At 45.3% G+C, this 25,462-nt stretch overlaps 1 protein-coding gene across 1 annotated transcript in view; it reads left to right on the top strand.

The window, feature by feature from the left end:
• Positions 1-4,423: 4,423 nt before the first annotated feature.
• su(r) (dihydropyrimidine dehydrogenase su(r)) overlaps positions 4,424-25,462 on the top strand; it is a 33,608-nt gene continuing 12,569 nt past the window's right edge. The window contains exons 1-10 of the mRNA XM_089549278.1: positions 4,424-4,834; positions 10,016-10,126; positions 11,567-11,649; positions 15,792-15,879; positions 16,346-16,507; positions 18,319-18,515; positions 19,014-19,095; positions 19,169-19,250; positions 19,355-19,462; positions 20,857-21,026. Of these exons, the coding sequence (XP_089405404.1) occupies positions 4,781-4,834; positions 10,016-10,126; positions 11,567-11,649; positions 15,792-15,879; positions 16,346-16,507; positions 18,319-18,515; positions 19,014-19,095; positions 19,169-19,250; positions 19,355-19,462; positions 20,857-21,026 (1,137 nt within the window). The 5' untranslated portion in view covers positions 4,424-4,780. The remainder of the gene's footprint in view (positions 4,835-10,015; positions 10,127-11,566; positions 11,650-15,791; positions 15,880-16,345; positions 16,508-18,318; positions 18,516-19,013; positions 19,096-19,168; positions 19,251-19,354; positions 19,463-20,856; positions 21,027-25,462) is intronic.

The raw sequence follows: 25,462 nt of genomic DNA on the forward strand, positions 1-25,462 counted from the left end.
GCAAGTCAGCGTGCAGGCGCAGTAGACACGTGCACATCTCCGCGCCGCTGCTGTTATCTTCTCTTAGTTTCCAATTTATTTTGTACTTCATATTTTTTGCTATATTTTTACCCTCAGCGCATTCGGATTAACCTAGCCTATAGTTCTGGTTAACCTTCCCTACGCTCTTTTATTTGCACGTTTCACAAAGACAAACCCTTGTGGCTGTGTCAGGTGAAAAAAAGTTTGATTTCAAATAAAAAAAAAAACCATTAAATGGCTCAAACTCGGTAAAACAAAAACCGTATAACCTACCAATCTCGCGGTCATGTATGAGTAGGGGGATAGCCGCTGACTAACCTTAACTTCGCGTTATATTTGCCATCTCAGGTGCGGGTGGACGGACTTTGCTGCAGCACGTGTGCTTTAACGAGTCGCGCTTAGCTCGGCAGATTTACGGCTGTTTTCCAGCGGTTGCTTGTCGGGACTAGCAGAAAGGCCTTACGGCGATTCTCATTTCGCTTATTTATTCCAACACCGCAGCTGCTGAGAACCGCGAACAAAAGGTGGCTAAGCGGTATCAACTAGGTTCATGGCCTGTGTGCATAGCACTGACAAAAAACTGCAACACAAAAGCAATAATTCGTATATACAGAGCTCTGATATATAAGGAAGGCATTAGAAAATGTATGCACGGCAAAAAAAAAAAAGCGGGAGAAGTCAGGTGCTCTTTATTTCACCGTGGTGGCGAAATACAAAGACAAGAAAAGTGCCTGTAGAACAAAGTGTAAAGTACAGTGACGAGAACTTATCCTTTTCCACATGGGATAGGAGTTCATTACATAGCATATAGTGCGTATAATTTGCGCACGCCTGTTTTTATCCGCCATGGAGGTTGTCAGTTCTGGGGGTTCCTTAAAGGTGCACAGAAGAGGAATCTGAACTCGTCTTTTTGCCGCGGGAACTCGATCGACACGTTCTGAGCATTCTTGGAACTTCGATTTATTGCCCTGTGTGGCTGATTTTCCTAATTAAATCGAATTAACGTCCGGCTCCCGCCTTTTTTTCTTAATTCTCCCTCGTACGGTGGGCGGAATAGACCAACGCGTGGAGCGCCTTTCAGCCAGTCCCGTGGCGGATTGCCGCTCTGCCATCGGCGGAGTAATACGCAGTAGTCCGTAGAAGCAAATAGTCCGCGCGTATTTTTATTTCTTCGGGCTTATTTTGCGGCTATATTATCTGCGAATGAAATTATTTATTCATGGAAACCTAAAAAACAAAATAAAGCGAAAGCAAAGCCTCCACGGGACTGGGTGAAAGGCGCTCCACGCGTTGGTCAACTCCGCCCACCGTACGAGGAAGAATTAAAAAAAAAAGGCGGGAGCCGGACGTTAATTCGATTTAATTGAGGAAATCGGCTACACAGGGCAATAAGTCACTGTTTCTAAGAATGCTCGGAACGTGTAGATCGAGTTCCCGCGGGAAAAAGACAAGTTCAGAATCTTCTTCAGTGCACCTTTAAGAGCGAGGTTTACCGCGTGGCGTGGTGTACACTTTTGTTATTACATTTAACCGCAGTTTTAATGCTCAGGAAACATTGCTACCCAAAATTAGGAAGTGAAAGCCTCTTCGATCCGTTAAGGAAAGGTTCATTGCAGCAATTATGAGCGGTGCTCATATTTTTACGAACTATAAATGTTAGCATAAACGTTCTCGTAAATATTCGCATAGTGGCGCATCGCTTAACCGCTGCACCACCTCAACAGGTGTTGTATGAGGACTCCCAGGTATCTATGAATGTAAATTAAAGAATGACCAATACCGCATATATGGGAATTAATTCATTACCGCTATTGCGTCACACCCTTAAGGAGTGGCTGAAGTGTCCCCTCTAATTTATCAAGAAAGAGGGTGAAGAATTTGGAGCTTTGTTCTGCATGAGCTTCATCAGTAGCAGTAACCTCAATAAGATTGCGTAATCCCCAGAACCACTACCATTTCGTTGCGCGCTCCAGAACGTGTACCAAGCAATAATGAAACAATCGGGTGGAAAAAAGAAAAAGAACCCTATCTGCACATAGCGCGTGGCAACTGTTTGCTGGAAGGTACTTAAAGTGTCCAAGATAACATGCTACCAGGAGTGCAAGTGCTCACAATGCCTGAAGAAGTGCATTACTGATAAGAAACACTTAATGCAACAGCTAGAAGCAGGCTCGTCACGTTTTCAAAGCTTTAGTCGTCGGCACACCGCCGTCATCCTCTTCGGCATGCTGGAGACATGTGAACGCAGTATGGATAGTTGTAATAAGGGAGTAATTACTCATTGGCATCCACCCAAGCGCAGCCAAACGGCTACAAAGGAATGCTACTCCACCTCGGGGGATTCCCCTAAACATTTGACCAATTATGAAGAGTTGAAACTTAGCCAAACATGCGAAGCACTGAGGACGCGTGCGAATAGCTAAAAGAAATGCGCTCAATCAAAGCTTGCGATATCAAATATAAGGAACTGCGCACATTTTTTAAAGGTATAAATGAGATGGGAGTGAGGAAGTAAAAACGTTTACGGACAGTCGAACTTCAGGAACAATCTTTTCTTATCGAAAGAAAAAGAGTTGTTTATTACAGCGATGAGCACATTAAACCCAATATGCTACAGTATCAGATTATGCACACATCTGGATATGAATTCTGTTCAAGCTTCGCTCTTCACAAGCAGCTAGTAGTCACAGTCCGACCTATCAGTCGAGGCCGAAAAACACAGAAGAAACGCGTCGAGACCGAAATAGATCACTAGCAGAATATACAATATGAACTAAGCAATACAATTTTCCCTGGAACGTTATCTTGTCTTCCGAGAACAGCTTTCCATTTCCCGAAGCTATCTTTCTCCGATAAGGCTCTAGCCGTCATGCTGACACTGCCTGCGATGGAGGTATGTGTCGTCGCCAGGCCTGATCGCAGAATGATAAAGGCGGTAATTTCCGTAGGTTGCAATTACTAATTAAAGCGCGCGGTGCAAAAACTGATCTGTTTCGTATTGGAGTAAATGCCTGGCGTCAGTGTTTGGAACTGAAGCTGGGGCCTTGTTCGTGTATAACACGTACTCTTCATTTCATTCCCCGAGCCCGCTCTGTCATTTATAGCCATTTCTGTAGCAAAGAAAAAAAAAGTGTTGGGGGTTGGGTTACGGGGTTTAACATCCTAAAGCGACTCAGGCCATGAGGGACGCCGTAGTGAAGAGCTCCGGAAATTTCTACCACCTGAGGTTCTTTAACGTGCACTGACGTGGCACAGTACACAGGCCTCTAGAATTTCGCCTCCATCGGAATTCGACCGCCGCGGCCGGGATCGAACCCGCATCTTTCGGGTCAGGAGCCGAACACCATAGCCACTGAGCCACCGCGGCGGCCAAAAAAAAAAGAATGAAATAAAGAAGACTAACATTCAAGATTTTACTCAGATGCCATCGACACTACATCTCAATGACCCACCGACCACTGCACATGTTTCAGTTTAAACTTGTACATCAGGATCGCGCACATATGAAATGCAAATCCGCTCGTTATCAACGCAATCAATGGCGACTCTGCAGGCGAACAAGGATATCTCATCGAGGCGAACAAGGATATATGTGCCCGTGTTCTAACCGCCCAGGTACCTTTTTATCGTCATGTGCGCTGGAGATGCACTTAAGTGTAATAGAAGGCTGCACTGTTGGCAGTATGGTCGGATGCCCTTCTCTATGTCGCAGAACCGCGCTGTCCCAACTCGCAAAAGCACCTATTCGCTTGCACAGGTGGAAAGAGTGAACAAGTGTGTGAGCCTCAGGACCACATTCAGAAATGGCCGGGACATCGCTTTTGTTATCTCCGATAAAAGACGAGATTTCCTATCGCACTTCGCAATCGAAAAGCGGTCGCTACGCTCTCCGAGGACGAAAAGGTCAAGAAGGAAAAGCCAAGAAATATATATCTCGCAACAAAGTTCCTCCATGTAAAATTTTGCAGCAAGAGTGTTCAGCAGCTCGCATGGCAACGTGATTCTCTATGGAAAACTTATCCGCCGCGAAATATCGACGCAGATTTCTGTCTCCATATGAAGCAAGGCTCGCACTGACACATACCAAGCATTTGGTTCGGTGCAAGTAAGCATGCGAGGTACGCGACACTTACGTAACTACCCCCTCTGTCTCCGAGGCGCCCTTCAGGCCATGCGGCCAACCGGATTGCCGCCGAACACAACGGCTGGCGGGACCCTCGTACTGATAACAAGGAAGAAAGAAGGAGGGAGGAAGGGCGACTCTGCTACCACAACCCTCTCCTCGAGGGCATCTCCAATCTTCCCTTTCTCATTGCCCCTTTCTCGAAGTCTAGCAGCTGGCAGGAAATGTCACATGAACTTCGTTCTTTCCTTTGTTCGTTAGTTAAACTCCTCTCTACTAGCGTCAGCCTTTTTCGGCGGCTCCCGTAGCTTTCGTCACGCCGTAACCCACGCCGTCGGCGCGGCAGGCAGCTGTTCTCTCTCTCTCACTCTCTCTATTTCTCTCTTCTCTCTGTCGCACTCCACCACCGCAATCGCTTGCGCCAGTTTGCTCCGACTGCAGCTCCCTTCACGAACCGGGAAGCGGCTGTGGTCGTCCGTGTGCGTCGCGTGCCTGACCTTGCGTGTGTCGTCCTCAGCACGCCGTCCTTTTTTTTTTTCCATCAACGCAACTGCACCGCGGCTGTTACATTAACCGACAGGCAGTTCCTGCTGGCTCTGTGTGGTGACATTAAGCGGCCCTACGCGGAGCAGCAGGATGCAGTCCGCGGGATATCCTGACCAGCTGAGCGTCGACCCGCCAGACATCGAGGTAGGCAGCGTGCCCTCATTTCCTCCTCTCCTAATTCTTAGAATCCTTCCTTGCTCCTCGTCGCGTCGCATGACCTTGCTCCAGTCTGCTTCCGGATCTGCGTGTGTCTGGTCGAGGTTCACTTTCCACTGCACGCAATGCGGCTTCAATAATAGCGAGTCATTGGAGATTTCTTCAATGCAATTCCGAAGAATACCTCACTTGTGCACACGTGAACAACGTCACCGTTGAAAGCGGGTGAAGCTCCTTTATAGTAAGTACAGTCCGACATGCCGATGGACAGCCCTAAAGAGAAAGAAAAGAGAAGTTACTCTTACAAGTAGGCATTATGTTGTAGTGAGCTGAAATTAAGGCCCTATATACAAGACATGCAGGATGTGCTACATAATCAGCAACTACACCTGTGAAGAGCTTGTTTGAGTGTCAGCACCTGGACTAACACTGCAAGCGAGGGTATTGTAGCAGATATTCAGATAGTTGGGGGATAGGGTTGGCGATTGGATATAAAACCGCTACAATCACGCTTTCGTACGGAGCGAAGGAGTGTGGGAGTTGTGGGAAACCAAGCTACTAGGCTTGAAGCAAAGCCGTCTAGATGCCAGTTCACACGTTATGTGCAAGTTGTCACATAACTTAAGCTGGAAAGTGCTCACGGGAAGCTCGATAGCATGTTACCCATTAGACGTGTTTTGTCAAAAGAGACAGCAAAACATTGCGCACCATGTACTTCGTGTTGCAAGCGTGCTCACATTATGTGCCTCAGCTTGCCGGAAGACGAGTTGACGCTGCTCAAGAACAGTGAACTACCCTTCACCTGTAATCTGTGCATGAATTTGCAGCATGAAAGTAAAAAAAAACCCCAGGAGGGAGCACCCGGCGTTAATCTTGGTCTTGACATGCGCCTGACGTCCCACCGTTCAAAATAAGCGCCATTGTACGAATGATGTGCACAAGATATGACACCATGCGGTCCTGATATATTTCATCAGGATTTGAAATCTTTTGAGCGAAACCTGACTAGGCTTTAACACCTTTTGACTTTTAAAAGTTTCTATCAGTCGTGGTCATTGTCTCTAAGGTTTTAATTGTACTTTTGGTACTCTTTTTTATTCTGTTAGTTTCCTTTTTAGATTTCATTGCTCTGAGTGCACCACTGTAAAAGATGTATGACTGTTAGTGGAAACCTCACAATAAATAAATACAAGCGACCATCAATATTTACTCAAAAAAAGAAACAACTGTGTCAGCAGGGCTTTACACGGAAAAAAAAAAACCCATTGCGGACGAATTGAATGGCGGCTTCTAGGGTATAGCTTTTCTTTTATAACACTCTGTGCTTCCCGCATGCGCATGCTCGTGCTTACGTGCCCTCGTCACGTCTCCTCCAGCTCTTCTCATAGAAGCTCTCGCCCTTCAGTGCCGGCCGCGTTTTGGTGGAGGGGAAAGGCAGAAGGCGCCCGTGTGCTGTGGGATGTGAGTGGGTGTTAAAGATACTCATGTTTACGAAGTTATTCCGTAGTCATTCACTGCGGCACCTCATTCTCTCTTTATTTTTAGTGCGCCAACACTTATAGCAGCCGTTACCTGCATATTGGGGTTGTGTATTTGTCTAAAGCCTGTTTTGTGGCAGGCTACTCACCTGCCCACCGCGCCAGGTGGCAGCCCATTCAGTCGTAAGAAGCTGCTCGGGATGAGCAACCTGGGTAGCAACCCAGCCCAAGTCCCACCGATGACTGCACCTGCCATAGCACCTGCCTTGTGCCACTGCGCCACTTCTCACATGCCCACCACTTGGCTTACTTGCCAAGGTGTAGCCAGTGCGCAGGAGAGCAGTGGGGAAAGGCTACCTGTTGCTATGGCAGGTGTTGCCATGTCCTCTATTCACTTTTGCACGAAAGAACACACACACCAACAACCCCCTTAACCTAGCAGAGTACCGCAGCATGAAGCACATCATGATAGCGCACATATCCGCATTTGGCCTAATTTACCCAAATCCATTGACATCTTTTTTTACTTTCTTCCCCCCCCCCCCCCCCTCCCCTCCCCTTGGGTCGGCTGAGGCGCCCAAAAAATGCCCCGTTATTCTCTCGAAACTTCGGTCGACTGACTCCATAGTTGGCGATGCGTACAGTGTTAGAAGCAAGGTTTATCATCATCCTACATATACATTCCCGCGTTCCTGCATGTCCCATTTGCGTAGGGAAATGAACACTATATTTTGCAGATATATACTCGTGTGAATGCATTCCTTTTCTAGCTGCGTTGCTCGTAGATCCGGGTTGGAGTTTCACATTGGCCTTTTCCATTGTCCCGTTTGGCAGTTCTCTTCAAGCTATCTAGAGCACTTTGCTTGTGGAGAGCCGTAACTAGGAGACAAGGATTAACCTAGATAGCACACAGTGTCGCTGGCAGATAGTTGTTGACTCAGCTGGCAGTTACGGCGAGATTGTATAACTTGTCCGTCTGAGTTTCGGTCCACATAAACTCAACTATTGACCTTAGCTCTAACAAACGCAGCTCTGCGCTACATATACTTCGCTGATTTCTTGTTGCTCTGAATGGGATAACGAGGGGTTAGTGGTGTACTAAAATATATGGCGTCGCAAAAAGCTAGCTATTTCTTAGAAGGTAAAGGATGACGAAGAAACATTCGAAGGAACAGGACAGCCTCTGTCTAGCCATTTCGTTCCAAAACTCGCCTGTAAATAATCTTCTTAATGTAATTACAGTTCGTTGTTATACCCTAAAGAGCTGCGAATTGCAGTTTATTGTTTATATACGTGACGCTGCGAATTAAATTGTGTACTTTGTGTGCACCACACACGCTATTTTAGTGGCTGTGATCTGGGTGTTAATTGCGAGCACGTGTTCGACGTCAGCTTTGCCTCTTAGCATTCCATAAGCAGTCTGTGAAGCCTTATAAAAACGGTCTATAGACAGTCTGTAGATATCTTATAGACTCTATTGCTTTCCTATAGATATTTCTCTTTATCTATTCATAGTCTATAGACAAAATTCTGCTAAATGTATATGGCCATAAATCTATATATTGTCTACAGACTTTCTATAGCATTGTGTTGAATGTAGACTGTTCCGTAAGATTTGTCTAAAGAGATTCCATAGCTTTTATAGACAGAAGTTTAAGGACAGTTTATAGACTGCCTAAAAACTTTTTGTAAGGAAACAGCCGCGTGTAATGGAATTTTACAGCGCTGGGTAGTTTAGAAACTTTCGCTGGGTATGCGTTAAACATCGTCAGCCTTACGTCTCCACCCGCCGTGGTGGCTTGATGGCTTTGGCGTTCGGTTGCGTCATACCCTGAAGGAAAGCGGCTGTGATTTTCTTTGTTTTATTTTATGTCTGAGATGGTGTGTTCGGGTTTTTGTATGCATAAAAATTTGTGACATTCTACGATGAACATTTTCTGCGTTACAACAGGAGGAAACTATCAGGGGCATTTGCATAACAAACATATAATAAATTTTAAAAAACTTGAATATACAATCAATGCAACGAGTAAAGGGGAAGGTTAAAATCTGTAAACACCAACTTAAAAAATACTTTTTAAATAGTCTTGTGCATAATAAATACGCGAAGCTGGTGACCAAGCAAGTAAACGGAATAAAGCGCAGCAGATTTAATAATTTGCGGGCGAAAAATTTCTGCTCTCATTTCGGGTAAAGTATGATCCTAAACTTAAACCCGCTGCTGATTCACAAGCTGCACACCCCTCCGCGACAGGGTCTTTATACGCGTTGATAACTCAGTTCTACAGCACGGAAGAGAGCACGTTTTATTTTACCGCCAACTACAGCAAAACTGAAATAGGAAGCAAGCACGCTTAACTTTATTATAACTTGGAATTTTTCCCGCCGGAGGGCGCAGCGGAAGAGAGCGAAATCAAGAAATCCAAACACGTATTGCAATACAGCACGCCGACGTTCCAAGGGTGGCACTGAAAGCGAGATAGGCTTTCACAACACCTCGTGACAGGACGCCGAGGCTCTCTTTACGCTGAGTGACCCGTCTCTCAAGGACAGAAGAGCGAGCACGTGTTTTGACTGACTGTTGCTCGGCGCGCGTGAGATATGCAACCGTAGACGTTGCCAGCCTGCGGTGTACCGTCGGTCGGCTACAAGCTGTCTAGGAACGCCTTTTCACTAACTCGCACCGTACGCCCAACGCAGTGAGCGAATCGCTGCGACACGCGCTCCTGAATGAAATATGTAACATGCCACGTGGAAACACATGTAACATGGCGCATGACAGTCTCTCAGTTCCTTAGTTATGTGTTATACACAGCGAACAAGCGGCTGGCTGAAAAACAAGTAAGCAAAGAAAGAAACTAGCTGACTAAGAAGGTTGCAATTGCCTACATAACGTGTTGTTTTGGAGATAATTCGGTTGTCTTATTGTTACTTAGCCACGTTCATGCCGTACCTGAAAATGGTCCGAAATTTTGGCCATCAATGCAAAAATGCCGGTTGTGTCTAGATTCCGAGAACTGCCTGCTTTTTTTTTGTTGGTTTTAGGCAAGTACTGTCGTTATGCACCGATTTCTGGGGAAAACATGTACCCCCCCCCCCTCACCAAGCACCCCCCTTCCCCGCTCTCCCTATAATGACTTCTAGTTATAATGGCTTCTACCGCGGTAACAACTAGAGGTTGAATTAAAGAGAGCAGCGCATCTATCTATTGGATCACATGGCGCAGGTGGGTCTGACCACTTATGAGGGACAGATTAGGAAAATGAGTTGATATCGCGTGGAGCGTAACACCTTGTCGCGCGCTCCTTGAAACATTATCACTCTTGTGCAAACAAATTCGACAATCTAGTTTTCGTTCATTTGCTGCGGTCTTAGTTTACAGAGACAGAAAGAGAGGCAGAGAGAGAGGTTTTACAAAGGAAGCCTGTAGAAGCTTGCGGCAGACATCTAGGGTGTTTTTAAAACATTGATCTCACCTGGGCCAATCTAGGGCGTGTGAGCCATTTTCCAGATTCTAGTGCCGCGCTGTTGACTGTGGATGCTGTGCTAAGTTTGACCATGTGATTCCCTCTAGTAAGCGCATGAAACAACGCTTCGTTATATAATGAAGTGAAGAAACATGAAGAAACATTGTCCCCTATGCTATTGCGGTCAATGTACTAGTTTGACTGCATTGTCTTTCTTTTCGCAGAACATACTAGCCCTTAACCCACGCGTCAAGCATACGACGACGATAACACCAAGCTCCTACACAAAGCGAAACAAGCAGCACTGGAAGAGGAATAGCGATAAGAAGTGCGGCGTAAGTGGAATCCGCTTATCTCTCTTTTTCATCGGTCTTTTGCAGCGCTGCTAAGTGGAAGCCACGCTTCGGCGGGAATATATTGCGATAAGAGAAACCGAAGGACAAATGCTTCTAGCCCACAGCAAAAACTGGAGCTGGTGAATCACGTTTCCGCCACCTTTGATAGGTACAGAGTTCGACGGGCGTTTGATAACGCTTGGGAAATGATAATCTCTCTCGGAGGTTCTTAGATAGTGGGCACAGCGGGCGAAGCGCAGCTGCCTCATCAAAACGGCTGCACTTAATTTGTTCGTTAGCATCTGGGCTGGCACAGCAATCTGCCTTCGGCATCTGATCTCAATCTATTATAATCTGAAATCTAGTTAACAGCACCGATCACTGCGCCACCGTGTGGTAACGCACACGCTCTGCCGAAGAGGTGGCAGTAGCTAGAAAGTTCTGTGATATTCTGCTCACATCTTTTAGAGTCAAAGGCGTGGAAATGGGAGTTGTTGGAGCACGGTGCCTGAAGCAGAAGTCCTTTAAGCCATTAAATGCACGACATTGTGTTGTTAATTTCATGCTACTTTTAAATGCATGCTTGCCGAGTTGTTTACTTTGTCTACATCAGGTTTACGTTGAAGCACCGCACCTGAAGCAGAAGTCCTTTAAGCCATTAAATACATGACGTTGTCTTGTTAATTTCATGCCACTTATAAATGCATACTAGCCGAGTTGCTTAAGTTGTCTACATGAGGTTTAGAATGGGGCCAGAGAGAGAGATAAGATTTGCTGCAGGAAAGGCAGAGAGATTGGCCCGAAAAATGAATACCGGGCCTGCTACTCTGCATTGGGGAACAGGAAGAGGAGAAAAAAGAGGGTCACGATGGGGGATGATGATGACGGGAGGAGGCTGATGAAAAAAGACACGGCACACTTGTTAACATTACAAACTCGAGTCAGTGCCCGTATCGCTTAAGAAGCGTGAGAGCGCCCGTGCTGCCCGTAGAGACCTCGAACCATCTGGCCAAGCGCCGAGGATCAAATCCTCCGAGAGGGGCCTGGTGTCAAAAGACTGCAAAATAGATGGCAGCATGAGTCTTTCGCGTGCATATGCTGTGCACGACACTAAAACATGCTCTACAGTCTCTAGCACACTACATGTGGAACAGTCCGGGGAGTCCGCTTGTCCAATGAAATGCAAGTACACTTGCCACGTTTTATGTAAGGACGCCAACTAACGGAGCATATGATCCTTTTCAAGAAATGCCTTTTCTATTGACCATGATGTAACGGGATAAAAGCAGAGACTACTGCATGTGAATCTTAACGCAGAAGCTTCAGATTCGGTTTTGACTCCGAAAATTGTTTGTGTGAGTGTGTTTTTGACTGATTTTTAGTGAACTGTTATTTCTTTCATTCGTGGTGCTAATAGCAAGCACAACTATATAATTTCAGAGCTGCAAACCTTTGGAGAAGAACTTCGATGACATAAAGCATACTACGCTGAGTGAACGAGGTGCCCTAAGAGAGGCAGCTAGGTAAGGCCTGCGACGCTAAAAGCTTTGCATATATTATTAGAGATGTGTGCGGTGAGGCTAACGTGCTGATTGTTAAAGAAAGATCACTTTATGAAGCAACACAAGAGACAGCTTAAAAAGGTGGATTACTTTGGACTCGTCCCGTCTAAATTTTTTTTTGGCTGTCACACCTACTACGCTATGATGTATCCCGTCTTTAATGTTAGCAATATTTCACGACTATCTACTTCTTGGTAGCAACAAGTCACAGGAGTGATAATTTGATAGCACACATTTATCCAGTATCATCTGCTTTGGCGGGGAGGTATTGAAAACATAATGTATCGAATGCAGCATTTTCTTTGTCTTTTCTATCATAATCATCAATCAATCATGTTACGTCCACTGCACGACAAGGGCTACGCCCTTCCATATCAAACTATACACAGTGACAAATTTTCTTGGTAATGGAGCGAAAGATACCGAGCTGAAACGCCCTTTCGTTCTACGAGGCGCAGTGTAATCACCTGTCGCAATTATTAGGTTTCTCTCAAAGCACGGTGCATTGGGAACAATTAAGGCATATTTCTAACATTACGCCCCATTTTAAATGTCAGCATGTCAGGTGAAAAAAAAACATCTTTCCATAAATTTTTCGGCTACGACCGGTTGCAACGAAGCTGCCATAGGTGGCGCCAGCTACACCATCGGTGGAGCGACGCAACTGCGCAGCGAACAAGGAGCTAGTTGGCCGTCCTGCGGCTGAACTATTGGCAGATTGATGATGATGATGATAATGATGTCCTCAGGCTCAATGGCCCATACCCACGGCGGGGAATTGGCCAGGGTGCATATCAGATACAAACGCACTCATGTGCAAGGAGTGGAGTATTTGAATAATTTTTGGACTTAAAGTTAGAATTTCAACAAATTGACACAGCAGCAGGAGCTCCGCCACTGTACCTTTTTCTTCATTGCGAGAAACATAACGATGGTTTGTGCCAGCAGCATTCTTCCTATTAATGCAAATTTTCCTGTCTGAACTCTCTAAGTGTCTCTCTGCCTCCCGTGGCTACGTTTACATCCCCTTGAAATCCACTCCAACAGCCTAACAGATTCACACTTGTAAGACAGAGTAAACCCTATTGAAAAATCCGGTATCGCGGCAAACCGGATTTTACCGGAACATATCGGTTTCATACCGGTCCGGTATCACTCTCATACCGGCGAGACCCGTCCGGTTTGATCGCTATACCGGTTCATACCGGTCCGGTATTGATCCCAAACCGGACAGACCGCTCCGGTACGGAGCTCATACCGGACAGTCCATTCCCGGTTCGAAGCTCAAACCGGACAGACCAGTCCGGTACGGAACTCAAACCGGACAGACTAGTCCGGTACGGAGCTCAAACCGGACATACCAGCCTGTATTCAGAGCGATATGTGCTGCGGTTTTGGTGCTTGGTCTGCAGATTGACTGTTGTACGCCAGCAGATATTTTTAAGGGGAAGGGGGGGGGGGGGGGGTAAGCGTGCGCATAAGTGCGATAATCAACACATACACGGTTTTGTTGAAAGGGTTAGGAAAAGAAAAGGGCTAAGCGTGGCAAAACATGCAGTTTGTGTATGAAAGGCGGGGGCTGCATGAAGGTGAATGGAGCGCAACCGCCATATTGGCTTCCCGTGCAGCACCCTGACAAAGCCAGGGCTGCTGTGTGCGGGCAAACGGCTAATATACATCCGCCAGCAGTCTTCGTAAGTCCTGCGCAGATTACTCTGGGTTTCACAGTGCAGAACTTCACGACTGGCTGATAAACATGGCGAGCCTCCGGTGACTGCGCCAGAGGCTCCAAAAGGTTTGTTACTGTCGCGTTCATTGCAGCAGCTTTCTTAATGTTCGCTAGCGGCAGTCTGTAGCGACGCATCGGTGAAGAAATAAAATTCTTGGTTTTCGTGCAGGAATTCTTTGCACTTCTTCTTCATCAAATGATAGTCCATTGATAACGCAACTTGTCCAAGCGCCATCGCGAGTGGCCCCACCCCTCACTCCATCAGGAAGGCATACTAATCACAAATCGTCCAGAACATTTCTATCGACGAAGAAAAGGTTAATTCAACGGAGCCGGCAGCTTGGGTGCTCCCTTAAGGGCGACGCTTCGTGCTAGCTAAAAGATACAGCGCTCGAGAGAACAAAATAAAAACAAAAACCACCTGTAGAAACCTTACACGAGTAACCCGTCTCTTCTCATTTTTTTTAAAGCTTTTTTTTTTCTCTCATCACTGCCTTCTCTGCTTTTCCTGGGTATGAGAATTCTCAAGGCCTGCGCGCTTTCCTTTCCCCCCGCTCTGACGTCAGCAACTTTGGCCGTTGACCCCTCCGCATTCCTCCGACACTGAGACGTCTCCTTTCTTCCCTCAACCAGTTCTGCACCCTTCCGTAGTCGTGTAGCCGGACATGTCAGCGTGCGCTGCTGCGTTTTATTGCTGTTGCGTTCGTGAGTGCGGGCTAGGAAATTGCTTGTCATCGTGATACCTAAATCTTTGCGTGTCGTGACCTGCTGTTGAAGCAATGGGTCGCTGCTGCGTGCCCAACTGTAGAGGAAACTATGACAACGGACCAAAAGTGCTTGTGTTTTCGTTCCCAAAAGACTAACGTAAGATTACGTGGGAGCGTGCTGTTCGCCGCGACGACGTCGACATACGGACTGTGCGAGATTCTAAGGTACTGTACGTTGTGTCTGCGCATCGAAGCAATCGTCGAAGTCTAATAATTTATCACGGTGCTAAAATATGGACAAGGTGCGGTTCTAAAATTCATAGGACGCGATGTTTGCCCTAGACTGCTGGTATCTGTAAATATATCTTTTTCTCTTATGTACCAGGCAGTGTTCTTGTGTGGTTGAAAGATACAAATTTTCAAGTTCAGGGCGGGCGTTCATGTCATGGTTAAATAAATATGCCTATGAATATCATCGAATTTTGCAGAGAGCATACATACACTAACGAGATATATTCTTGCATCTTGATTCAACGTTTCGACTATATTTAGTGTGCGTAGTGTTTTGGCTAAAGAATGCTCAGTATATTTAAATAATTGAAGCGATTCTATGCATTTGCGCAATGAATAAAGTAATAATGGCCGTAAGTTGCATGTCACAGTTCTCAATGCATTATGTTGTGTGTCAGTGCCCAATTAAATGATAAGCTGGGGGCATTATGTACAACCAATCATATTTACTTTTCAGCAGGTGCTTTTGACTACTTCATTGGCCAGCACCCTGTAGAGACCCCAGCGCCGGTAGATCGTCGCAAAGAGTTAAATTATTACCTCAGTGAGCTGGCTCAAGACATGCGAAAAAAATAAACATCTTTTGGAGTTTTTGATGCATTATAATACTCACCAAGCTACCAATACTTGGTAAAAGCTGGGAGCAAATAACACAATTGCACATCGACTGCAATACGAGTCGCTGATAATCGCAGCTTACCAGTTTCTGAGGCTCTGTATATTGCAGCATTTGGCATGTACACTTATAGCCCCAGTTGTTGGGCAGATTTAGTCCAAGTGGGATATATTTGAAGCATTTGATTCCTGCCTTTGTCCTGTGATACAGGGCCCTCCTGTATAATACGGGCCTAGCCTGTAGAATACAGGACTGTCCTGTATGCCGGTATGAATTTTAAACCGGAACCGCATACCGGGTTATTGTACAGGATTTGCGATACCGGATTACCTGAGTATCCTGTACAAAACAGGAGAGTCCTGTATTATACAGGACTGTCCTGTTTTATACAGGATATTCCGGTAATCCGGTATCGCAAATCCTGTACAATAACCCGGTATGCGGTTCCGGTTCAAAATTCATACCGGATTTTTCAGTAGGGAAAAAACAAAAAACAACGATGGACCAAAAGAAAGGAGGACAAAGAGGAAGTTAGCTCCTGTCGTCTGTATTCCATTCTTCTGGTCCGTTTTTTTCTTGCACTATTACGCCAGTGCGAATCTTTACCAGCTCCAAGCTCTCAACGTATTGCTAGCCTAACTGACCAACGGTTACTTGTTCTTCACCCTAGATGTCCTATCTATGTTCATTTCCTTAATTATTTTGCACTAGAATATGATTAACTCGGTCGTGTTAACGACTGAGCCTCCTTTTCTTACAGATGTTTAAAATGTGCCGACGCCCCGTGTCAAAAGAGCTGCCCCACGCAGCTCGACATCAAAGCATTCATCAGCAGCATATCGACAAAGGTTGGTGTACAATACGTAATTCTGGTTAATTAACACGATTAAGGCATTCCTTACGGTTTAGCAGTTTTACCAAGCTTTGCCTAAAGCTTTCAAGAGATCAGGGAAATGATAACGATAATGTATAGTTAGAAGCTCACTAATTAAACTAACTCAGAAACTCATGCAGTCTGTCTTGCAATATGTGTACAGCCTTTGTCAAAAGTAACCAGGCTGCATGGTTTGCTTCTAGCTCGTACAGTGGAGCCCTTACAGCTTCCCTGAAGATGAAATGGCCGTTAAAGGTAAGGACTGGGGGTCTTCTTGCCTTCCAACACGTTTTGATCGCTAGGAAAGCCACAAGGGCTCCACTATACAAGCTAGAAGCGAACCATGCAGCCTGGTTACTTTTGACAAAGACGGTACACCGTTTCTGCTTGATTAGAGCGTAATGTAATGGATAATAATGGCTACCGATTCTCACCCGCAGAACTACTACGGCGCCGCCAAGGCCATCTTTTCGGACAATCCCCTGGGCCTCACCTGCGGTATGGTGTGCCCGACAAGTGATCTCTGTGTGGGAGGCTGCAACCTGTACGCCTCCGAAGAAGGACCCATCAACATCGGTGGCCTGCAGCAGTTCGCTACTGATGTAAGCAATGAGTGATAATGGCTTCGAAGTAGTGCGGTTATGGGATATTTTTTATACTACAAAAAAAAAAATAGTTTGTTGACTGCTGAGTACGTTTTGTTGAAGCCATTGTTTAGGAATTTTTTATCATCTTAAAGACTCTCCTTCCGGGCCATTCGCAGTATCTCCATGCACTGAGCCCTTTTTCCCCCCTGGAAGAATTTTGCCACCTCTTGAAAATTTCAGAATCATTTTTTATCTGCGCTTGCAATTACCATATCCAAATTTAATAATCACACCTTTCCCTCCTCTGTCTTAATTTCTTTATTTTTTGTCGTTTTATTTTTATGCCTTCTTTTTCTGTTAAGGCGGAAGCCTTTAATGCCTCATCGTTGTAAGCAGGGGTTGTCGACAGAAATGTCACACTTTTCAGTTCGTCGAAACGGTCGTGACGTCACAGTGCGCGAATTTCAAACGGGGCCAATTGTACTTTGGCTAGTAACCATACAACCAATTAAAGGGACCGTACAGTGATGCTCCAAGTAAGTGGGACTGAGTTTAGTTAATTGCTTACTTAACCATTTAGCCTAATTAACCTTTCTAGTCAGACCAGATAAATAAATAAAACCGAGTAGGAAATTGGCCGAGCTCGGGAATCGAACCCCGGTCTCCGTAGTGCGAGACGACCACGCTACCACTCCGCCATGCCAGCTCTTTTTTTTTCTTTATTATCCGCCATGCCAGCTCAATGGATTGGAATGAACAAAGGCGCGTCTAGTGAGTACGGTGTCTTCGTTCATTCCCATCTTCCTCCCTTCCCGTTACGACGAGGTTTAGGTGTCCACCGAGATACGAGAGACAGTTACATTTCCTTTCCTCAAAAACCAATTTACCGACGAGCAAGGCATAGAGGAGGCAATGGCCGAACGGGCGATGGCGTTCAATTGACTCCCTGGCAGCGTTGCAAGACGCTGTCGCGTTCCGCTCTTAGAGGCGAAGCTTAACACCTTAACAACACATCAGTGACACAAGCAGAAACACCACGCTCAACAAAGTGCCCCCTAATTTTTGAACCCCCTTTCCGCGCAGTGTGGCACGTCTGCAGCTTTTTTCCATGCTATAAAAATGTCTGACTTCTATAAAGAATATTTCCCTGTTTTAAGTCTAGTTTTGCCTTTTTGTATATAAATAGCAATTTTTCCATTGCGTCTATAACCAGACTGTGCTATAACTCTGCCATAGGCTTAGACGCTAGTGACATTGATACTGAATGACATTAAAAATAGTACAACCCCTTGATCAGAGAGTTAGCTCTAGTACTCGCATTACTCAAGGTCACGTTAATATGAAACACAGAGTCATTCAAGTGGGACTAGTGGGTGGTACCATTGGTAGACAGATTGTGGACCACCTAATTGGCACAGAACATGCAGAGTGGTATCAAACGATTAAGCTCGTTACGAAGCATAAGATTACTAGTCGAATCAAAGCGATAGTAAGGGATTCGCACCGACTACCTTTAGTTCCCCAAAACATGACTTCTTGAAATTTAAAACGTTCATTACGGCCAAGCTATAATTGACGTAGGACATTCGAAGTGGTGTCAAACGATTTGTCTTCGTGCGCTGCATACGTTGGCGCAAAAAAGTAGATATCCCGATATAACGAAAAATTTTGCACCGGATATAGCGAAGATGGATATTGACGCAATATTCGTTCAATATTGCTGACGCTCGATACTCATACGCTGCCCCACCGTTTTGTTTGCTCTTTTTTTCACAAGATACAAGGTGTGAAGTGTGACCGCTGCTTGCCTTTTCTTGCTGGAACAGGTGTTCAAGCAAATGCGGGTCCCTCAAATACGGCCACCGAACCTTCCCCCGCTGCACGAACTTCCGGCAAGCTACAGGGCCAAGATCGCCCTGGTCGGTTGTGGCCCAGCCAGTATGAGTTGTGCCACGTTCCTGGCCCGACTTGGATACTCAGACATCGTCATCTTCGAGAAGCAGGCTTACTTCGGTGGACTCAGGTAGGCTAGCTCCTGTTAGTGAGAAGGGCTCCTGAAGCGTGTGAGAAAGTACACTTAGCAGCTTTTAAGCACACGTCACTTTGCAAGGCTTAAACAGTTGCTTTCAGGATTTTTTTTTTAGTGTGCGTTAGCAACTTTTAAACGGCTATGATGCGTATTTTGAACTTTATCAACAAATATGTATGAATGACGCGCAGGTATGTGCAGTTATATTATGATCGTCATGCATGCCTTTTCAAGCACTTTCGGTGCTCTTTTGGATGAGAAGAACACCTTATTGATACACCTCAGAGAGTAATTATTGTACACGGGAATACGCTGCTAGGTATTGAAATGTATGATCTGCTTGGAGGATCTCAAAGGTAAACACCCACGAACAACAACAAAGCTCAAGAGAGCGTAGCCTCCTTATCAGGCCATGATGTCCGTGCTCATACCGCTGGAATATCGGCATGGGCAAGAGTTATATTCTCTAATGATAAAATTTATCTCTTGCAGCTCAGCGGAGATTCCACAGTATCGGCTACCGTTCGATGTTGTGTCGTTCGAGCTAGACCTTGTCAAAGACTTGGGTGTCAGAGTAAGTATAAAACATGCACACAATTTGTAATTACCGATGGAACTCCTCATTAACACCATGCTTGGCTTTTTAGGTCGAATTCAACAAGGCTCTAGGACGAGACTTCACGCTTCAGTCTCTTAAGAAGGACTACGATGCAGTCTTTCTTGGCATAGGCAAGTAGGAAAATGCTTTGATTTTCTGAGAGTTACAGAAAAGATATCGACTGATGATGTACTTTTTTTTTGAAGCTCTTGTTAAGCGCGCCACTACATTTCAGGTCTACCGGATCCTAAAGTCATACCAATATTTGAAGGCTTGGACTCGAGTCACGGATTCTTTACATCTAAGACATTCTTGCCGCTGGTGTCGAAGGCCAGCAAGCCAGGTAGGTCCGCAATACGCATCCTGTGTGTTAGCAAGCAAGACTACGCAATAGTCCACTCAAGCAGATTTTAAAGAAAATCGGAGATGAAGACGGCAAGAAAACCATGCCTCAAACATCCATAACAGGGTCACGTGGTGGTGGAGGCAGCGAGACAAGCAAGAAAATAGCTAAATGCGTCCAAATAAAAAGTTTTATAGGGCCGAATTGCGCCGTCAAAGAACTGCTCGGCAGTTGTCCAAGAACGACCGCTGTTCTCGGCAACGCTTAATTTAAAGCTGACGAAGAACTTTCGAGATAAGGTGGGGAAATTACCTACGTCAATCTCGAATAACCTTGAAGCAGATGCACGCGGCTACTGTCATTCCAGATAAATCTGGTTTTGTTGCATTGCGCAACCCAAAGGGGTCGAAGCCGCTCACCTGTGGCTTTGAGCATAAAGAAACAAGCATTAGAGCTTCGAGCCAATAGGAACTATCTGAATATTAAGAGCGAAAAAATATGCACCTGTATAAGTCGGTTTGCGACCACTTATGACAAGATGCAAAGAGCCTTCACAAGAATGTTTATACAAGTGCTACAAATTAGGCCTGGTTTGATTCAAGGGAACGCGGTTAGTTTTTGAATTTAAGGTGCGGTAACCGCGATATCGTCCATTATTTGAAGCATGCCATGCGCTCGTAACTTATTGGTCGCTGATACTGACAGCCGAAATTAACTACGGTCAAATAAAGTGTACTAAGTGCCGGTTTTCATTACATGGCTGTGTCGCGTAAGCTGAAAGGCTGATTCCGACAAGCTCGAAACGAGGCGAAACTCACTCTATACGAGCCACATAGGCATCTCCTTAGGTCTACACAAACCTTCCTCTGCCCTTTTCTTCCTTAACTTAACTACCAAAAAAAAAGCGAGCTTACAGCTAGAAGCTACAGCAAAAGGAACATCTGAGCATTTAGTCAAAAACTATTATGTAGGATTATGTGTTCGAAACGTATTTAGATTTTTGTACTAAGGAAGTTTTCTTTAGGTCCTTTCTTTTAAGTTGTATGCTGAATGAAAAACAGACATGATCCTTTAGTTTTCATGAATATTTCCACCACCTTCACACCTCGCGCTCACTGTTTAATACTTATAAACTAAATAAAGCGCCTTTCTTTCCGTACTGGCCAAACCAAGACTCATGCTCGCTCAAGGCGAGCCCCAAAAGTGTTTTGTTTTCATTTCCGTACACAAAACGCGCCAGTGTTTGCGTCGTCTCAGAGTGGCCTTGCGCATGTCGGCCGCCGTGTCACATCCAGCATAGCGAAAAGAATGCACTCGCATTCCTTAAGCAGTCCCTGACACGTTCCTCGGCCAACAGTGTTGTGCATTCCTTCGTCCCCGTTTTCTGTCGACAGGAATGTGCCGCTGCAAGCAGTCGCTGCCCAGCCTGCACGGGAACGTAATCGTCCTCGGCGCCGGAGACACGGCCTTCGACTGCGCCACCTCGGCGCTCCGGTGCGGTGCTAGGCGCGTTTTCGTCGTCTTCCGCAAGGGGTTCACCAACATACGCGCTGTGCCCGAAGAGGTGAGAGAGACGGAAGAGATACGCTGTTCTTTCTAAATAATTTATTTTGAAATCTTTCACACCCTTCAAGATACAATTATTGCGCGAGCTGCACTCAATCAAGCTCCAAGGCAGCAATTTCATTCAGGCTGCAGGTGAAATTCCTAAGAAGAGCGACACAAATAAAAGTAAATTCGGAATAATTCTAATAAAAAGTACATAAGAACAGATGTCGCGTTCGATATAGGTTTTTATTACGGTTCTGATACGAGAGTGGGACAACGCAGCGAGCTATGAAAAGAGAAACGATAGCTGTAACGTTAAGAGATCGGAAATTGGTGGAGTGAGTAAGGGAACAAACGGGATTTAATGAAATCCTAATCGAAATCAAGATGAAGAAATGGGCTTGGGCAGGGCATGTAATGCGAAGGCAAGATGACCGGTGGTGCTTAAGAATAATGGAGTGGTTTCCAAGAGAAGGCAGGCGTAGCAGGGGGCGCCAAAGAGTTAGGCGGGGGGATGAGATAATGAAGTTTGTGGGGACACGGTGGCCGCAGCTGGCAGAGGACGGGGTTAATTGGAAAGACATGGGAGAGGCCATTGCCCTGCAGTGGGCGTAGTCAGGATGATGATGATGACGACGAGAGAAGTAAAATCACCGCAACATCACAGGCGCGTAAATGTGGCGTTTTGGTGGAGGCTAAGTGATAAAGGTACCCGTGTACTGTGCGATATCAGCAGATGTTAAATAACCTCATGAGGTCTACATTAATCCGGAGCTGTCCACTAACGAGTCCCTCATATCCAGTATTTGAATAAACAGCGAGCGCTGAAATGAGAAACGTGGGAGGAACTAAGAGAGACGACAGGACAGAAGCGGCTCGCTTGGTTGTTCTTGTGCTACTAATTTCAGCGCATGCTTTTAATCAACGATCATGTACCAACTAACCCGTCAGAAGGTCCCCATTGCCCATGTGTCTCTTCGACACGCGATCATTGCAAGCATGGTCATCGTAAAACGAATTTAAGGACACATAACTCAGCACATTGAAATAACTGTGGAAGTTTTTGCTAATGAGTTGGTTAATGGTTAATGGGGATTTAACGTCCCAAAGCGACTGAGTCTATGAGGGACGCCTCAGTGCAGGGCTTGGGAAATTTTGACCCCCTTGGGTTCTTTAACGTCCACTGACATCGCACAGTAGACGGGCGTCTAGAATTTCGCATCCATCGAAATGTGACCGCCGCGGCCGGGATCGAACCCACGTCTTCCGGGCCACCAGCTGAGCACCATTTTCCTAAGGAGCAACCAATGGATTCAAATTTCTGCGATCTCTTTCTGTTCGCAGAAAAAAATAAACACCAGAAACCTATTGTGCCAGGAAAACAAATGTTCATCAATAAGGAGATTTCTTCAAGTTCTCAAGAAGTTTTTTGAAATCGTATTCTGATGTTTTTTCATGCCCCATGCCGTCTTGCAACGCGATGGTTCAGTGTATGTGGTGTTCTGCGATCATGTACATTGTCGCAGGTTTTATTCTAGCTGAGGTGACCGCATTTTTACGAAGTCGAGATGCAACAGCGCTAGCATACCGACGTTTCAATACATTTTTCGTTTGCCGAAAATAAACGGAAGCCTTCAATTATGGCTTGCATCACGACCGATATCTCGGTTGCGACCCGTGAAAATCACTAACACGTTCTGAACACGGATGCTTCTGCTTGGATGCGCAGTGGACTGGAGTATTAAAAAGATATGCTTCAGGTTGTGCACAACAAAAAAAATATTTTTTTCTCTAAAGGCAACTGAAGGTGGTTTGAGTTGCTGTAACAACAAGAAAGGTTGTTTTGATCAGTTACATTGGACATCAAAATTACAAGCCTCTGTAATGCTGAGTTGAAAAAGAATGGGCTAAAATTGAGAGCATTCGTTTTTTATTTAAGGGACACTGGACATATTGACAAGATCTAATTTCACCTTGCATGTTAGCCTCAGCCATTCTTCACGCAGTGAACTTTGTTAGGTCATATGTCGCAGAACAGTTCACTTCATCAGTTGATCTGAAACATCATTACTCGCCGATACACCTGTTACCCTTTTAATGGCCGTGTTTTATCTCCTCCCCCTTTTGTTGTTCCACCTTTTCGCGCCGCTCTCCTTCTGCCTTTATCTTCCAAATTCCCTTCCCCACGCACAGTAGAATGCCAGCGATTTTTAGACGCCAGCTGAATTCTCTGCTTTTTTATTAAAGAGCTTCTCTCTTTCTCAGTCTGATATCATGCATATCGCTTTCAGCGAAAACTTACGTCGAAAGGCTCTGACTATTCCTATCGCAGTTTTGTATCGGAGATGCGAGCTGAATAGGCACCGCAATTGTTAAAAGTAACCAAGCAATGGGGTTTGCTTCTTAGGCGCGTATTGGAGCATTTGCGCAACCCCTTAGGCTCTAAATCTATGTAAAGTTAGGAGAACCCCTGTCCCCAGCTTTTGAGACCTTTTGGCTTCACGGGTGTCATAAGGGCCCCACTATATCCCTCTAAACAGAAAAGAGCAAAAAGTGGGTAAGCTGACCTCTAGCACACTCCTTAGAGAAACGCTTATTCCTTTCTTACTCCTATATAGGCGTATTTGTGTTCAGAGTACACGGCAGAGAAGCAAACCCAGTTACTTGTGGAAAAGACGGTACCTTCATTTTCTTACGTTGTTCTCGAACTGCTTTCGGAAGTTTTGGGACTCCAGAAGTTTTGGAAGCCACTCGTTAACGTAGTGAGAAATCAGCTGTAAAGTTTTGTTTATTTCCGTAACATTCAGGTTTTTGAATTCTGAAGAGTTGTTTCATGTCATGTATGCGTTTAGAATTCTTTTTATTGCTCCCAGTTTTTGAAGTTTCAACTGAAAGCAGATTGCTTCATCATTACATGAACTTTAGCAATTTGTATGCACAGCCTTAAGATTAACTTTCCAGTCGAAATGAACCCGGTTTCTTTCGAAATGATTCCCGGTCAGCATTCGTGGGTAATATTAACATCTAAGCTGCATCGGATTTGTCGTTGCATTTCTATCGAGAAGTTCGTTAAGCCGAGCCACGTGCGTGAAGAAACGAAAACAAAATTTTAAGTACTTGTGTTTCTTGGATTCAGGCAAGCGAAAATCGTGCCTTGAGTCTTCTTCGAAGTCTCAGCTTATCTGCTGTTGTCTTTGCCCTTAGAGTCCTTTTCATAGGAGATGATCATGCATATCGACGAGCACGAAAAGCGAATTCATTACAAACTTTCGTAAGCTGCACTGATTGCTGCGGATGCTTCAATGAAAATCGAAGGGAGTAGCGCGAACATCGGCTCTAGTTAAGGTTCCCGATACTTACCTTACCCTGAGATATATGCAAGTCGCAAGGATGCAAATATACCTTTATCAACAACTGCATCTAATTAACAGGAAATACTCCAGTGCTAGAAAGCATCCCTCACAGCCTGAGTCACTTTGGGACGTTAAACCCCATAAAGCTAAAACCAATCAGTATTAGAAATTCACCCTTGTGCCGGGAATAAATTTACGCAGCGAGAGTGGATCTGTTGCAGAAACGTCCGCGATGCGGATTTTGTACATGAGGCGTTGGCTTAGCGGATGATTTGACGCCACCGACAGCGGTGAAAACACATGACCAAATTCTGTGCGACGCCCGTGAGGAGAAAAAATTGGACTGCCGTTGTTGACATGCTTTCTGGTGGTCTTTCACGTAAGCTCCAGAGTATAAGCAAGAATGCTTCAATCTTAACTAACATACCATGTAAGTTCCATATGGGAAGCGGTCAAATGTCTACCGTCAGTTGCAACGTCGATGCTCTTGTAGTCTGCACTCTTCCTGTGTCCATCGTCCGTGCGCGCCTAATTTTGTTTTCATTTGGAGTGTAAAACAATGGTTAAAACTGGCATGTTAGTCGCATTTACGCATAGGTTTAATTTTGTTTGTCTTGTCTTTATACACTGGATAGTGACAGTGAGAAGAACAACATACTACACCGACGATCACGCTCACTGCCAACAGTTCATTCTTAATGCTGGCTTGACCATTTCTATTCAATGGAATTTTGCTTTCGTTCAATGCTTCAATGTCGCTCAAGACATTGCAACCACTGCAAAGACTAAACTCATCTGTTGCATAATGTCAGAATCAATAGGCGCGGCGAAACGCAGGTGGAACGAGAAATCTTAGAAGCCTTCAAAATCAAGCAGTTAGGAGCTGAATGCGTCAGCGACAGCTCTGTTAAGTTCACGGCAAAAGAGTACAGTTTCATGAATGGGACATATGTTGCCACATGCAATCTTCAGTCGCTTAATCAATTTTGTGTTTGTTGTTTTGTTAACGTTTGTGGTTGCTCTCTCGCATGTGCGCCCCAGGTAAAGAATTTTCAGTTGTGTTCCCAGCGTTTTCCTGTGTACTTCTCCTCCTTGTGAA

Source organism: Amblyomma mixtum, chromosome 1 (genome assembly GCF_055824585.1).
Source record: "Amblyomma mixtum isolate Tamu chromosome 1, ASM5582458v1, whole genome shotgun sequence".
In the NCBI taxonomy this organism is placed as follows: Eukaryota; Metazoa; Arthropoda; class Arachnida; order Ixodida; family Ixodidae; genus Amblyomma; species Amblyomma mixtum.